At 41.0% G+C, this 17,293-nt stretch overlaps 1 protein-coding gene across 5 annotated transcripts in view; it reads right to left on the reverse strand.

Moving 5' to 3' along the window:
• The window catches only part of ARHGEF4 (Rho guanine nucleotide exchange factor 4), a 214,955-nt gene that overhangs the window by 164,174 nt on the left and 33,488 nt on the right, over positions 1-17,293 (reverse strand). For 3 of the 5 annotated variants that reach the window (XM_086843920.1, XM_023933534.2, XM_086843919.1), the window contains one exon: positions 13,805-13,885. In XM_086843920.1, coding sequence (XP_086700046.1) covers positions 13,805-13,885 — 81 coding nt within the window. Of the gene's footprint in view, positions 1-1,046; positions 1,806-13,804; positions 13,886-14,538; positions 14,636-17,293 lie in introns of those variants that run through there. The other 2 variants (XM_086843922.1, XM_086843921.1) reach the window with 2 other exon arrangements.

Consider the following 17,293-nt stretch of genomic DNA (forward strand, 5'->3'; position numbering starts at 1 on the left):
AGGTGCTAATTGTAGCTGTATCTCTTAGGACCAAAATTTAGCTTTTTCTCATATTTATTTCAAACACCAGTTGCTCTCCACAGAGCAGCTCTGCCTTGAGATCCACTGCTGGCTTTCCACTGCGGCTACAATCCTGCAGTGTACTTTATCAAGAAGCAGTTTGGCATGCAAATGTGCAAGTGACAACATAATGAGAATCTGGAATTCATCTCACTACAGTTATTCTATTCCTTAAGCATTTTTCCTCTAAGTTAGCATAATTCTCTATTGAGCTTCAAATTCTCACATTTTAGATCTCGGAATAATCCAATGTTCTCTAATCTGATTTAACTTTCATTCCTTTGACCCACACTTGTCCAAATCATCTCTGCCTTTCCCAGTGCACACTTCAGGAAAACCTGCAGCCCACGCTGTGGCTCTGAGCAGGGTGACAGGCACAGCTGGGACTCAGATCTCACACAGCTACTGCAGCCCAACAGCAGGCAGCAGCACAGCCCCTGTCACAAAACTTACTCAGCCTCACAGAAAAAGAAACTGAATATTAGGTATTTGGTCTGGTTGTTTCTTATGAACTTACACTTATCAGCAACAGTTTATAATGTATTTTGTACCTAAAATATTTTTAATTATGTTAGTGTTCAATTGCTCAACTTGGCACATTTAAAATATAGCAAACAGATCAGGAAATCATAATAAAATTGGAAGTTAAGATTTGGGTTTGTCTCATAAAATGCATCTTTCACTGTTAACAACTCCCTTGTTGATGGAAGTAGCTTACACCACAGATTTCATGGTTTCTATCATATAAGGATCTCTCAAACCCACAAGTGTTTCTTTTTTATGGTAGCTGCAAACAGGCACCGTCTACAAATCAGATGTTAACACAGCCAAGCAAATTGCAAACCTGGTGAGTGCATTTGCTTACTGGGCATCAGTTCTCAAGAAAACTTCTCACTACACTCCTGCACAAAGTCTTCAAATCCAAGTTTCTCTCTTGTCAAAACAAAACTAAACCAAACAAACAGGAAAAGTTTGAAAGCGCTTACCTTGAAGAAGCTCCGAAGAAAATACATTATGCTTAGCATTTTGGAGGGTTTGAAATGAAGAATTGTTCAATCTTTAGAACATCCAAGGCCTGGGTGAATTCCTACACTCCTGCTGTGTCTTTAGTTACATGCTTTCTTGTTGCTATTTTGGACTGTCTTAGTACAAGGGAAGCATATGAGCCATGCCAGGAGCTTATGCTAAGGAGTTGCATAACAATTAGGGCTTATCTGTGCTGTGCTGTGCAGTGCAGCAATGCAAACAGGTTTGTTCACAGTTTACTAGCCCCAGAACACTTCCACTAGGCATGCCCAGAATGATGCCATTGTATTTGCTAAAGAAACTAAAGCTATTTGTGAGTGCTTCTAAAAGAACTGGAACTACAAAGGACAGCACATGTTCCCGTACATCCCCCCCAGCTTTTGCTTTTGCCAACTCCAAGTTCACCCAGTGAGTATTACGCTTGCTGCAGCATTTAAAAGCAAAGGCTCCCACACTGGGAGCTTCCCAGTTTGCTATCTTTAAAGGCAAGGAAAAATTGCAGAACAAGTCTTTTGAAGTGCAGAAAAGTAAATGTAATTTCACTTTTGTCTTTTTTCTCCCTTAACATTAAAGTCCCTTAAAATTTCCTTGTGCTTCAGTAACATTCAGCCACACAGAGATGCAGCTAATGTCACGTAGCAAAGAATCTATCCACATTTAGTGGCTAGGACAGAGAGTTATGCAAAGTCTCCTCACACAGTGCACCTAGAATTAAAGACAACTCCAGAGTGCAAGCAAGTTCTCAGAGGGGAATCATTCTGCAGTTCAGCAACTCTCAGGCACAGCCTGACTCTGCAAGCTTTCACCTATTTTTTAGTCTAGCTATGGTTTATATTAATTACCAAATGAATTACCAAAATTCTTCCCCCAGAAGAGGTGTTTTAAGGAGTAGCAGCTCCAGAGTAGCTGCTGATGCTCCACACTGCTGGCACAGGGAAGAGAAAGAGGGAAATGTGCACAGCACGGTGGCAGGGGGACACTGATGCCCCAGCACTCACCCAGAGCTAACAATGCAGGATCTCTGGGCCATCACCCCCTAAGCACAGCCCCACTTGCTTTGGGTTTGCTGCAAACCCCTCTGCAGCTCCCAGCAGCTGCTCCTCTGGTTACCCCATTGCATCCTGATCTTTAGGTAGAACATGTAAATCAGATTTTTTTCCATGCAAAAATCAAATATTTTAGAGCAGGAAGCCATAATTTGCCACGTACACAGTTTTTTCAGTGGGAGCTGTATGAGTTAAGCATACACAGTCACTCAGAAGGGCACACCTAACTTGTTAGAAACCAGGGCAATAATTTCTAAATTGCAACACAAGGCACAAATGCAATATCATCTGTGGTTTGATCTGCCAAATGACAATACTGCTTCAGTGAAGGTTGGTCCTGTTGACTCTTAGTATTTCATGAATAAAAGGAATATTTTTAGGCCAAAGTCTTAGCTCTAGAATATAGGTATATGTCACTATTATAGATCCACAGCAATCTTTTAAAGTAAATTTTTGGCCCAGATTATGGAAGGAAAACTCCAGATAAAAATTATAAAAAGTCTCAAAACAACTGAAAATCCAATGTTAGTTTTCAAAATTTCTCTTTGGAGGAAAATGGGCCTGGCTTATGATTTTTCAATGCTTTGATTTGTCAATATTTAAGTTTTAATTATTTTGAACTACTTTCTATGATTATTCTGAAATTACTGTCATTCTTTTAAAACCTGCTCATTCAAGAAGTGACAGGCACATTTCTATTTCCTGCATGCCTCTCCTCTATTGACTCAACAGGTTGTGCTCACAAGGTTCAGGTGAAACATTCTTTGCCCAAGCCCTGACATCAGACTCTGAGCAGAAGGAAATGCCCACTGAGAAAAGCCCAGCTCTGAGGTGCCTTGGCATTTATTTTTCAAAAATTGAAAGGAAAATAAAGCTTTATTCACATTTGAGTCAGGGGTTTTTAATACCAAACTATGTATGTTGAAAGGCAGGTTTTTGCTGCCTGATTTTTATCTAGAGGTATTTGTCATTTACACAGAAATGTCTCTTACAAGCAACATGCCAAAGCAGGCCATTGCCCAAAGCACTTGACTCCACTTTCCACTGGTTATCTTTTCTGAAATTAAAGTTCAACTGCCCATCTTCCTCCTATTCTTCCATGTTTTACTCATTCATGGGCTAGAAATAAAAATGTTCCTTCTGTAAATCAGCTGGGACCATTCCCTCAGACTGGTGCATTTCTTGGGCTGATACAATTCACCACCCAGGATGTGCAAATTGCACAGTATTCCCTTGGTCTGTTTTCCCTTGAAGACATTTGGAACTCTGCCGGTCAAAACAGCAGGAAAATTGCAATAAGCTTTCTAACAATCAGGCCTGTGTGATTCTGTATCTTAGCAGATCATTATGGAGCTACCTAGGTCCTTTTACAGCCCTGGGAAACACTGGCTGGGAGTGAAGGAGGGAGCATCAACCTTGGGGGGAACAAGGGAGAGGTGGGGGAGCAGTTTCCACTTTGTTTCTCACCATATCTCACCATTTTCCCCAAAGTTGGGTCTGTTTTGCCCATAATTGTAATTGATAAGTGTCTTTATCTCAACCCATGAGCGTTTCCATCTTATTTTCTCCCCTGTCCTGTTGAGGAGGGAGAGATAGAGGGTGGCAGGGTGGGCAGCTGGCAGCTGGTCCCTGTCCAAGCCACCATGCACTATGACTGCACACAAATCTCAAAGCATTAGAAAGAACCTGCAGCCTTATTTAATCTGGGTTACAACGTGTGCAAACACCTAAAAAATCTTCTTTCCCCCCTTAATCCTACATCTAATGAAGTCCTTGATAGTAACTTTGATTTGTAAATCTATAAAAAGCTCTCTGATACCCAAAACTTTGCATTTTCCAGAGTGTCAGCCTACTGCTGGTAGACTGGCTTTTTTCATAGCTAACCTCTCAGAGTTTTATCCCCTCCCTTTAAAAGCAAAAAATCTGGAGTTCACTACTATCAAGCCCATTTTCAGAGTGAGGAGTTTATCACTCATCATGAACTTCCCTTGCAAAAGTGTGACAATCATGTTTTCAGTGCATGATTCTGAGGTTTCATGTGGTCAGTGAGGATTTATTCTCTTTGGGACAGGCACAGAGCTCTTAATCCTCAAGTGCCCAAGGCCAGCTACTGTTGACGTTTTCCTTACTGATACACTATCTAAATCCACATGCCTTTTCTGCTTTATAAAGAATGGCAGCTGAAAACAATCATTGACTCAGAACAAAATATCCTTTTTGCTTTTTTCCACCACAGCCAAAAGTTACTATTTAAAGTGACACTGTCTTCAGCAGAGCAGCACCACGGAGTGCCTGGACCGAAAATACCTGTCTAAACCTTGCAGGGAAATGACACTAGGATTCTCTGAGGCAGACCAGTGACACTGAAACATCACTGCTGCACTAGTGGAAGGCTTTTCTTCCCCTCAACTCAACTATTTTATTATTTCATGTACCTTTCACTTAGTTTGATATAGTTGTGTGTTCTGTAGATTGTGTCAGGCTGCCTTCCAAACTAACTAAATGTTGGAAAATATGTTGAAGTCATTCCAGCTGCAAAGGTCCAATGTGACAAGGCTTGTGTGCATAGTGCAGAGCTTAAAGTGAGGATGGAGACTGGGCCTGCCTTCTTGCCTCTTCTCAGTGCACCATAACCCCTGTAAGACTCCTTCAAGGAACAACAGTTTTGCTCTCTGTTGCCTTCCCCTTGGAAGACAAAGCCTAGAGATTTCATTGTTTTCATGTCAGTAAAGACATCACCATACCCCTTTAAATAAGGCATTAAAAAGGGCTCAGTGGAACATTAATTTATATCCATGGACTCTCAGGTTTTGAAATTTTGCAATCTGAAATCAAAAGCTCCAAGAGTGAAAACTTTAAGTTGCCACCCTGACCTGGGCAGAAGGGACATGCTGCAAGCAGCCATCACTAAGCATCTTCACATGATGATTTGAGTGACCAAACAGGTATTCTTATTTCTGAAGGATCATGGCAGACACTTTCATCTCCACTGTAATTGCTTATTTTCCCTCAGGCAATTCATTTGATTACCATTATCATAAAAATACACCTCTTGATGCAGCCTAACATGTTGGTTCAAGGACTCTTCAAATCCCTCTGAATTTCCCTCCTGTAATCAAAGCATTTAAGTTTGCTGTCTTAATAGAAGGTAAGAGATTCTGGGCTTGTAATGGAGAACTGAGCTTTTGGGAGCTGAGACAGCTATTTCTGTGCTTTACCCCAGCCTCAGCTCTCAGCTGGATGAACATTTGTCCTGCTAAACCAGAAATCCCTGGATGCCAACACCAGCCACCATTGCCCAAGAAAATCCCATTTCTTATGGCCATAAGCTACTAACTCAGAACTCCTCAGACAATGCTCTAAATCATAGGACAGCTCAAGAGTGGGTTTGAATTATAAACTTCTGAAGAAAAACAATAAAAGAAGTCTTAGCAACAAAAGTCACGGATCAAAGCCTGAGTGGAATTTGTTCTGTCAAAGCATGTTTGGGGAGTTGCTGGTGCTGCCACAAGGAGGACGCTGCTGTCTCTGCCTCCTCAGGCCAAACCCTGCCCATAGGCAGATGAAGATGCTTTTACTGCAGTTCAATACTTCCACTCAAGACTGAGCCCAGGTTGTGAGACCCAGGAGTCTTGCCATGAATCTTGCAAGGTTAATTCAGAGCTGGTTGGATCTCTGAAGTTCTTTTCTAAACATAGCAGAGGTAACCCAGAGTTAGATACCTCTTAGTCTAGTCCAATGGGGAGCTCTTACCATGGGTTTAGAAAATACCTTATTCACATGCATTTAAAAATCCCTTGCAGAAGAGAGAAAATGGGCCACTGGTCAAGAGTTGAGTTTGACCCTAATAAAGCCAGTGAAATGAATTCCAGACAGATTTTCTAGAAGAATTGACTGAGATCAGAGGAAGTCCAGAGTAGAAATACTGAGATCCCAAACTATAATTCTGCCCTAAATACCCTCTGAACAAGTCAAACAAATTGAGATAAAAATGCACTGTAGAAGTAGGCTTCTGTGATTTTTTCCTGTGCCTGGAGAGAAGTCCTGCTGGTAGTCAGCTAGTAAGAAGCAGCATAAGTGGCTTCTCCACCCACTGTTCTCCAGAATCTCCCAGCCAGGTGAATAGCAGACAAGTGTTTGTCACATGAAAGTGATGAAAATGACAGGGCATTATGAAACAGTTCCAGTATTTTTATTCTCAGAGTTATTCAGGACCTCATGACAACTGTCTCAGAGTTCTAACTGTTACAGCAGATTCAAGTGTGCCATCAAAACCTTCTCTGCCTGCATGGAAATATTACTGTCATACAAAGGAGAATCCCAGCCATCACCCCAAATCTACCCTACACTGGACATAAAATGTCCATTTTTGTGTCTTTGCATCCCCCCCAGGTACAGAGGAAGTGCTGGCACCCACAGGAAGGTGAGAGTGACACAGGAGAAGTGATAACATTGCAATGTCAAATGTCGTGGCATCAGGTACAGGGACACAAAGAGACATAAACCAGCAGTGGGTATCATCAGTGTGATGGGAGGCTGAAAACCAAGACAATATCAAGGCTGCTAAAAGATTGCTTTCAGATCAGAATCCTTGTCCTGTTTTGAGGGCCAGACTGTTCTGAAATTGATCAAAGAAAGAGGGAGATTCGATAAGACAGGGAGTTAGACAATATTCTCTTATTAGCTGATATATTCTGGCTAGGACAATGTTACTATTTCAAAGGCTCATTTAGATTTCTAATCCAGAAAGTTTAATAAGTGAGGCAGAGACAGAGAACTTATGGAGAGGTTTGTCTGTAGGAAAAGCACTTTGGCAACCATTCCAAGAATAGACAGAGCACACAGGAGAGAGAAATTCCCACAAACTGCTGTCTCTCTGATGAGATCCCACAGCTGATCATTGTGGGCTGAGAAAGTCTAGAGCTTTCCTCCTGAGTGGGTGACAGCACAAGGTTAGTTATTCAAGATGGGGTCAGTTCTTCAGTCAAGAAATACTTCAAAACTGAGAAAAAAACCTGAAGTACTTGTACTTTTGGTACAGTTATTCCTTTGATTAACATATAAATGCTGTTCTTGTTAACCAGTATATTTTCAACCAAGGTGTCAACACTTGCATACATTAGTGTGCTCTCACCTCTAGCACAAGTAATTAGATCATGCACACACAAACAATAGCTACACAACATAGAATATATTGTATAGTCAGAGACAAATACGACATTATTGTCATCCATTGCTGTACTTTACAGTGAAAATATAAATGCAGATCAAAGCTTTGAGCCTGTAAGCACAAAGTCTTGTGAATACAGGCAAAAGAAATAATAGTGCTCTGTGTTCCTTTAACAGAGATTGATGGCCAACTTGCTTTCCTGCTTTGTTGATATGGCACCAATCTTCAAAGAAATCACAGTGTACATGTCCTAGATTAACTTCAATATTTATTCACTGTGTCTGCCCTCTTTCCTCCTGCAGTATTATACCATTCAGATTATTTCCTGGATATATGATTTTTACTTCAAGATAGATTTAGCTCTTTTGAGAAGGTAGATTTTTCACAAATATCTTTAAAACTCTGCCTTGCAATCACTTTGTTTAATAAAGAGAACCCAGCAGTTTGTTCTACTGACAGAGAAACCAAGCAATACATGTTTCCACCCTTCCACAGAACTAGCTGGATGTCTAAGAATTGATGCTGAAGCTGATATCTATTACATTAATACCTAAGGATTCACCTGTAGCCACTGAGCATTACCACACACTTGCAATGTATTTCTTAGTGGTAAAAATAACTGCTATTGGAGGTGAATCTCTGCTGCTGGTTTTCTGCCTCCTGTGCCCTAAAGCGTTTGTACATCCACTCCAGTGATGTGGTTGGAGATTACCAAAGTCCATGTGCACTAGGAGTATTAACAAGCCTCACATGTGTAGAATGGAAAGAGATTAATCATAACCATGTAATGCTGCTAATCTTCAATCCCACCAGGAATTTCTCTCTTCCTCTCTTTCCTCCCTAGGACAGTTTTATTACTTTCAGTTTGGTATTGTCAAGCTTGGGTGAACAGAAACAGTTTGGGTGATCATAAGAGCTCAATTAGTGTCAATTGACACTAATATCTTTTCAGACTCATGCATCTGAGGTATTTTGGATAGTATTTTTTTACATATGCCATGGGTTAAGTGACACACCAAGAGGACAAACACCCAGGCTTGTCCCACTGACTTTAAGAGCAGGATAAAATCTGCCCAAGGCATCTGCAATTGCCAGAGATCCATGTTCATTAATGGATATATACAGCTACAAACCTGGCTACTCAAATTTTAACCTCTCCCCCAAACTCCTGAAAGCTTCTAAAGCTTTCCTCACCACCTTGAATGGGGACAATTACTACACCCAGAGGGCCAGAAACATTTATTCTTTCTTCTGGGTGCTGTGGAACTCCAACTATTTGCTCACTCTTTAGTGGCAAGACAGAGTAAGATACAATTTATGCTATGCTGTGCTCTCAACACCCTGAACATCCTGTACAGAAGGGCCCAAATGGCAGGATGTCCCAGCAAATAGTGAGAGACAATTGAAAAGGGATATCAGAACCATGTCTGTTCTTTGAGATAAGCAGTTCTACAATAATGGTGGATTTCAGCATAGCAGAGGAGAAAAAAACAGCCCAGTAATTTGCTAAACTTACCAACAAATTGTTCTCCTAAGACTCATTCATGACAGAATTTCATTTACAGTGTCTTAACTTTTCCAAGAACAGAGTCCTTGCAGTAACCCAGGGAAAGGTTTTAAACAATAAAAACTGAAAAACTAATTTCATTTTTCAACCTACAAAACCCTTCATGTTTTGGTTTCCCAAAGTAGCTATAATAATTGCATTGTCATTATGAAACCTTTTCATGAAAAGAAGTGGAGAATCTGTGAGAAGTTGACAGTGAGTAAAACTAAAATAATTACCACACCTCCTGAGAGGAAAACTGGATCTGGATGATCTCAGCAACTGAGAAAGTCAGAGATGCAGAGCGTCATACACTTGAATGAACTCACATTTGCCAGGATATTTTGACTGCACAGCCCAAAGAACCCAGACACAAATACCAGCTAAAAAAATGGAGGATGAGGCTCTCTGGCTCAACCCTTTATTTGTCTTACAAAAACAAGCTGAAAATCTGGAAAATCTAGATTCTAAAATGAGCCAGATGTAGAGGATTCATCATGTTTTACTTTTGGAAACACTGCTATTGAATATTTTAAATTCCTTTGAGACTTCAAGGCATAAGTATAAAAAGAAAAATCAGCCATGAAGAATAGTTTAAAACATTTTTACAATAATAGGCAAAAATTTTCCCCAGTGTGTATATCAGACAATGAGAATATTTTGGTTTGCCTTTGCCTATGCACCAAGGCAGTTCTAAGTTCTTGCAAGCTCAAGCTTGTTCATCTGTCAGCACTAAACCTGCTTTGATCATCTCCTGTCCACTGCACCGGGTCTGTCTTGCAGAAGTAACCTGCAAAAATCCCTTTCCAACCAACAGTAAAAGCAGGGCAGATCAGGAGAAGCAAAAATGCTGTCCCAAAAAGCTCAGTTCAGGTAAGAAATAGAAATGTTTCAAACTGGGAAGATGTCACTGCATCCCAAGCTTTGTGTTGTTTGTGTGTGCCTGGCATTAGTAATTGGACTGAGCCAGCTTGATTGTCTATGTAAGTCAAGCTGTAAGTCAAGGCAGGACACAAAGCTTTCTTCTGAGTCATTAAGGGTTAGCTACCAGTTTTATAGCCTGCCAGATGCTCCCTCTGGCTCACCACAAAACCAGTTCTTTCCTACAAAGTGTGATACAGACTGAAAATGGTCCCAAGGGAACAGCCATGTGCTTGTGGAATATATAGAATTAGAAAAGCTGTTTTTCTCAGGCTCTCAGCTATGGACCAGACCACGCTGGACTGTCCACTGACTTACAGGGTGTCTCATTCCTCCTGTCCTCTCAGTCATGTTTAACCATGGGCTCCAAATCACACATACTAAAGCCCAGGTGAGTCACAACATCAAGGGAAACAAGATGAAGCCTGTTGTATCCCATCTGCTCCATGCACAAAAAACCAGTTGCACAGCCCCAGGACAGTGAAAGCTGCAGACTGTCGTGGAAAGCAGCCAACTTCCCTTTTGCTGTGTTCTCCATCTGCCATCTTGCCTTCACTGCAAATTGATGTTAACAGTATTTTATTACTTTTTTTTTCTCCCATCTGAGCTCTGTGCTGGTTTCTAGGAAAATCTCACCCCAACAATCTTTCCTACAAATAAAAGTTCACTTTAGTTCACACTTCCTAGGACAGTGTTGACAGACCAGGAAAGTAGTATGTTGCTTCATGTCTTGACAACACTATTAAAATAATAATATTTAATACTCTTCTCCCAACTATTGTGCTGAAGCACTGTGTACTAGAAAATAAAGTCTTTCATGTATTTGATCTAAGTCATTCAGGATTAAAAGGATTCTGGATACTTCCAGTTCAAAGTGGGAAAATTGATTTCTGATTTTCTAATTGACTATGGTCCTACATCTACACAGAAAAACATTTGTGTCTTTAAATTAAATAGCTTCCAATCATGTAATCCTGGGACCCTTCCTCAGATAAAGCATTTTAGCTTTGGACAGCTATTTGCTTTCATAAATCTGCTTTTTTTTTGAAATCTTCAAGAAACTCCATCTCCATTTAGATGCTATCTCCAAGTAAGCAACTTCTAATTAAGGCAACATTAATGCTGTCTGTATTACACATTCTTATACCCTGATCATTTTCATGTCAGCAGCTGCAGCACAGCTCTTTATATAGATTATTATTATTCTACCAGTAGTTCAAACCACACACAAGATTGGTTTGGTTCCTTTTAAACTCCATGCAATTCTTATTTTAAGTAATGATATTTGTGTTTCTTCTTCTAAGGATCCCAGGTTTTGTAGGTAACATCCACTTGAACAACAGCTAGGAAAAGTAGGATTGAAAAACAATCTTTCTCCACAATTTTTCTATATTACATAAGTCTATGTGGCTCATCTCTGAGTTATTGCTGAAGTCCTTTCCTTCAATTTCCTGCAATTCAGTGAAAGATATATGAGGACATGAGATATGATTTCAGGAGACACAAATTTTCCTATAAATTCCACTGATAATCTGCATTATTCCAGGAAAATTTGCTTGCTTAGGGATCCCTAAACATAAATGAAAGCAATTATTTCCAATGAGACCTAACTTTGTTAAACCATAAATGCCCACAGTGTGTTTGAATCAATAAATAATTTCATTTTGTGGAGAGAGGATCTGTAAAGACCGTAGGCCTAATCCAACATTTTGAAACAGGATCTCTTAAATCTCTGTGAAGTGGCTGGTGATCTCATCTGTCATTTCACAGGTTCCTTTTAGGACCTCTATTTTCAAACTCATAAAATATTTAAGTTGTAAATATGATGTGCAGCCTTCACCAGAAACAGTGTTCTTCTCCACTCTACATGTCAGAAATGTAAATATTCCCTCTGAGCTCAAGGGATCCTCAATGCTGTTTGCAGGGTCTAAAGTTGCTTGGGAGTCAGCACCTTCTGGATCAGGTAAAGGAAGAGAGCTCAGTTACTGAAACACTGAGGCCCTCACCTTCCCAAACCTTGCTCCACCTTCCCAAAAGGAAAGGATCATCAGCTCTCATGTTAAAAGCAAACAGAAATTACTTCATTATGTGAAAAAACCCCACACTTTTAAGACTGTTTATATGTAGGCAACTCCTGTAACTGGTTTCACATCCACACTAGCTTGTTTTACTACTTATTTTCCCAGGGAGCAGCAGAAACATTTAAAATCCAGGATGTTTGAAGAGTGGTATTCTCTCAGACAGGAATTCTATGAAACCAGTTTTACCATTCTGCCTTTTCAAAGTTAAGTATGTCCTGGGTGTTGTTTGATGTTCTGGTTCTAGTGAGGAGAGCACAGGAAAGGGGATACATTTATACATCTGCACCACAAAATTCTTGAATTTAGGAGAATATTCACATGTGTTAAACTGACAGAGAAAACTGCTGTTTAAATTTCACTCAAATGAAGAGACTGCATACTAATAACTGAATTGGTGCTTGCTAGGAAAGGCCATAAGCAGGCCAACAGACCACTGGCAGCACTGCCTGGCAAGCTTTCCTCTTAATCTTACCCAGAATTCAGTGAATAGGCTTATTTTTTTTATGTTTAGTTATGTTCTAAATTGGACTTCTCATGCCTCCCCCCAAGACTCCCCAAGAGAACTGCACACAAGTGCAGGTACAGCCCTTCGACCTCCTCCTCCCCAGACAGAGCAATTTGACTTTTCAGATGAGTCAGTTTTAGCCAGAGAGAGTGAGAACTCTTCCATGGGCTGGAAGGGAACATGGCAGAAAGGAGCTTTCCTGGCCAGATGCTTTTATGGTCCCACTTGCATCACCACATTCATTTTGTGTGCTGGAAGGTTCATTCATTTCAAATTAGAAGAACAATACATAAGATGTTTTTGTAAGTTTATACCTTGGAAACTTTGCTCCAGTTTATACACCACACTTTTGGCAGCAGAGACAAAAGCCAAATTAGAGAAAGCAGGAAAGATACACGTACAGAAACTGAGGTACTTTATGTCTTTGGGAAGAACAGAGATGTAGTAAATAAGAGAGAAGAAGCAAAATGAGAGAGCTGGAGCAAGCTTTTAAATAGAGCAACTGTGTGCACAGAGCAGAGACAAGCTGCATCATCGATGTTGCACCTCCCTTCAACTTTTCCCCAAGGATAATTGTGCCTCCCTCAATTGCTATAATGGAACAGCAAACACAAAGAGTGGAAGACACTTACATCCTATGACAGTGGAGGCACACAAATTACACAGAAAGGTGTGAGTGCTCTGGGAGCATTATGAACCTTCATAAAATAGGGCTACGTAATGCCATGAAAATTAATGAAATGAACTAGTAAAACTAGCATCAAACAGGGCTCCAGGTACAGGGTTTGAAACACTGAATTATCCAATTCCATTTAATATGAAGAAAAGGATTCAGTTCTAGAGCCTCATAGTTTGACAGGTGCAAACAACAGCTAATTCAGCTGATTCCCCATAGCTCATAATCATGAAAAATCCCCAGTTTTGCTGCTTTGAGCTTTTGAGCTGTAGTTTTTGTAACTATGTGAGAGACAATCCTAGGAAGGGCTGGACACCTTTAGGTTGCATTGTCTTCAGATGAATCAATAAATTAACTTTTGTTACGTTGTACATAAAATTTATTGTACTGTCATATAATTTAAAACCTATCATAATTCAATATCATAATACATACAAGGAGTGAGTGAAATTACATTTGTGTATTTTGTATTGTCAGAGCTTAATAGAAAAACTATGCTATAAAATTAGCTTTCCACTGAAGGACATTCTAAAATTTCTTTAAGACATCTGGCAGCTTCTAAATCATCATCATCATCCATAAGCTTTTATGGATCATGTTGAAATAGATTTTTATCTGAACATTTTCCTGTGGTGCTCAAATATCCCCACATCAAGAAGCCAGAATTTGCTTTAAACTATTAGAACACAGATGATTACAGTCCTTGCAAAGGGCTCTTCTGACTATACCATGAATGAAAGCACAATCCAAACTCAAAGAGAAGTGGCTCTCACCTCAGAGTGGCACTGTGTCTTCTCAGAAGAACTCTCTCCTGTTTCTCCAGCAGTCCTTCTTACAGCACTTCCTTGGCAATCCTGTGCAGAGATACAGAAGAAATTTTTAAAAGTCAGTTTGACCTTTAGAAAACAAGGAGTCATCCATACAGTTGCTTTCAGTCCACCTCCCATGGTGGGGGGGAAAAAAGCTGTCTTAATTTAACTGAAAACTCTTGATAAAAAATAAGGTTAAAGAACATCACTCTGATTGCAAAATGAGGCTCTCAAACACTAAGAATCAACAGAATGAAGGTGACCTGTGTGACACTATGTTTTTGGGTAAAGTCTTTAACTACAAAACATAAATGAGTTTTCACAAGTCCCATGCTTCACTCAATGCAGGAATGGACAAAGTCACTTAAGACTTGAGGTTATTATTGTCTTTGGGTTACAAAGAAGACGGAACAAGCAACTGTGCTAGGTGCCAAAAGAGCTCTGTGTCCATGGAGAGCCGAGGGCAGGCTGCTGGGGAACTGCACAGCCCGTGCTCCCCTGCCAGCAGCCATTGCAGAACCCAAACTTCATTTGGGTACCACTATGGATCTCTAGGAGGAAAGAATCTTCTGCTGTTTCTCAGTCTGGTAAACTGACAGGAACTCAGTTCCTCCCTTCTTCTGCATGCCTTTGAGGTTAACTGGTCTTTCCTTTAGGTTCCTATCCCTTCACTCTTCCCAAATCCATCTGTCTCCAACCTATTGTCGTCTGGAGATGATGTTCCTGCCAGCTGTCTCCTGTGTTTGTCCTGATCATCAGGCACTGGTCACACAAACTCAGGGGCATCAGCCTCTTAGCTGTGTCAAGCTCCCAGTCAAAAGCTACAAAGAAGGCAACAAGTGGCAGAATATCTTCAGCTCTGGGAGTACATACCCTCCCTGGGTTCAATGCAAGGCCTTCATTAAAACTTTGGAAGTAACATTCAGGTTTAACATCAATGGTATCTCTGAAGAGAGAGGAATTTGTCATAACAAAGAGGTTTTTGTTGTCTTTATGACAGATGAATACAGTGGTGTAGCTTCCCATTTACATGAGACATGAAAACTTTGAAATAATATTTCAATTGCCAGCATCATCAAGCTCCAGCTTCTCTGAAGTCCAATTCACTTCCACAGTAAGAATTGCTGTTACTGCAGTAGAGATCTCATTGACTTTAGCTGAATTCAGCCTCAACATGAGATGGAGGAGCAAATCTCTCTCCCCAGAGAAAGTAACAGTATAAATAAAAGGGACACTAAATGAAAGAAACTGCAAAAGAGGAAGTATGAAAAGAAAAAAAACCACAATTAGACTGAGATTAGTCATTAGGGGGTGGTCAGAGCTGCTACTTGTCTCTGTTTGAAAAACACTGAATCTTTTGTTTCAGTCTTCAGTGATTATCTGTACCATGTAACAGCAAAAGCACACATCATGGCCACAGGGAGTGTGGGATATGGTAGTGCAGATGGATACCAAGTCTCGTAACTGAGCAGCGTCTTTCATCACAAGGGAAGGCAAAATAAGTACTTATCACAAGTAGTTTTGTTTATTCCCTATATTCTTCATGTATGACTACACCAGGAAGTAGCTGTTGCTAATTTTTACTTGTGATCCTACAACAGTTTCTCCCCACTTTTTTATATCTACAAGTGGCTCCAAAGTGGGTTCACATAATTCATAGAGAAGAGATGCTGTGCATAGAGAGGAGTAAAAAGTTGCTGACTCCCCTGCTCTTCCCACCTTGGACTGCACAAAGCATACCAGATCTGCAATTAATGGAGCTCAGGGATAAACTGATTGCAAACACATCATTCAGAGGCATTATTGGATTTTTAAAGCTTAGTCTTTTGCTAATTCAGGAACACAAATAATTAATTGTACTGTGTCTAGCTCAGATTACATCTGAGAATGGATCTTGGGGCAATTGGGAAAGAACACTGCCTTTGCTTTTATTGTGGGAAGCATTCCCTAAGCATAATGCCATTGGAAATGGCTGAAGGGGATTGCATCTGGTTAGGGAGGAAGTTACAAGCATAATAATTAGCATCGAATTAGCTGCTGTCTCATCCTGAGCCAGGCAAGCCCATCACATTCCTTTTCCCAGCTGCCCTCTGGTGGAAGGTTCTGCAGAGCAGCCCCGAGCAGGAAAACCTTGCTGCTGGTTGTGTTAACTTGTGAGTTAAGCCAGGAAGGATCAAATTAGGATCAACAAACCCTGAGCAGATGCCCCCTGCCCAGAGGCAAGATAGTTTCTCGAGGCTGAGCTAGAGTGATTGACATCACTTTAGCACAGCAGCTCTCTTTACGTGCTCACCAGGTTTCTGACAAGTGGGTTTCAGCGTGATACTTAAATATTCGCTGTATTTATGTTCAGTACTTCTAAAACTGACCAGGATCATGTTTGCAATACCTTAAAGTAAGGTCTCCATGCTAATTAGAAAGGGGCTGTCTAGCTTTAATTACTATAATAATTAAGTAGATATTTTTTCTTACTGCCTTCTCTCTGAATTTGACTACATGCTGGTACTATTTCATCTCCATCTCTAATTTCCATGCTAGGTGCCCTATGCTCAAGTCACTCGCCAGCCAATCCCCAGCTTCTGCACACAGGTGATGGTTGTGGGGTCATGTCTCAGAAAGAAGCTCAATCCACAGCAGAGGAAATGATAAAAACAAGGATAGAAACCCTGTCCAGGGGCATGCCAGGTCTGCAGGCAAAAGTCATGGCCACACAAGGTGAAGGGATGAGCGTTCAGGACAGCAAGGACAGGTAAGCAAGCGATAGGCTCAAACTTGGCACACAAACATTTGAGGGGCCGGGGTGTGTGAGGCATGAAATCATTTTCTGTCTCCTCATTTTATGATTCTACACACTTTCACTCCACTAGAAACATGAGAAGAAAACACCAACAGCATCTCCCTGCCCCTCCTTCCTGCCACCCCCAAAGAAAGAGCCAAGACCAAGCAAGACAGAGGAAAAGACCCAGCAGTGAGGGGATGGCTCAAATGGCACTCAGCATGGCAGGAGGAATCACAGACTCACTGTGAGAAGGGATCTTTCAGTGGGATCCCCCTGCTCCAAGTCCCCTGCTCACCATCACATCATGCTGGAACCAGGATGAATCCTGGTGCACCCTCCCAGGGTGGAGCCAGCCAGAGCAGCCCACTGGCAGGGTCTGCCCTGCTCCTCTACTCCCCTGGAGAAACACCCAAGAGATTGGTGGGAACTGGGTGCTTTGTTTTTGCTGTGCAAAACAAAAGGAAAAAAAAAAGTGATGCTATTGGCCTGTCTCAGGATGTGGCTCCAGTCTTGGTTGACTAATGTGGATGGGAGAGCATTGTAAACCGGGGTAAGGGTATGGGAATGCTCAGTTGCACTGAATTGTGCATCAGAATGCACTGAGCACCTACCATGGTGCTGCCAGAGGTGCTGTGCTCCTGGAGAAGTGCTGGGGCCAAGACCTGGACCAGGTT

Source organism: Cyanistes caeruleus, chromosome 10 (assembly GCF_971803275.1).
Source record: "Cyanistes caeruleus chromosome 10, bCyaCae1.hap1.1, whole genome shotgun sequence".
In the NCBI taxonomy this organism is placed as follows: domain Eukaryota; kingdom Metazoa; phylum Chordata; class Aves; order Passeriformes; family Paridae; genus Cyanistes; species Cyanistes caeruleus.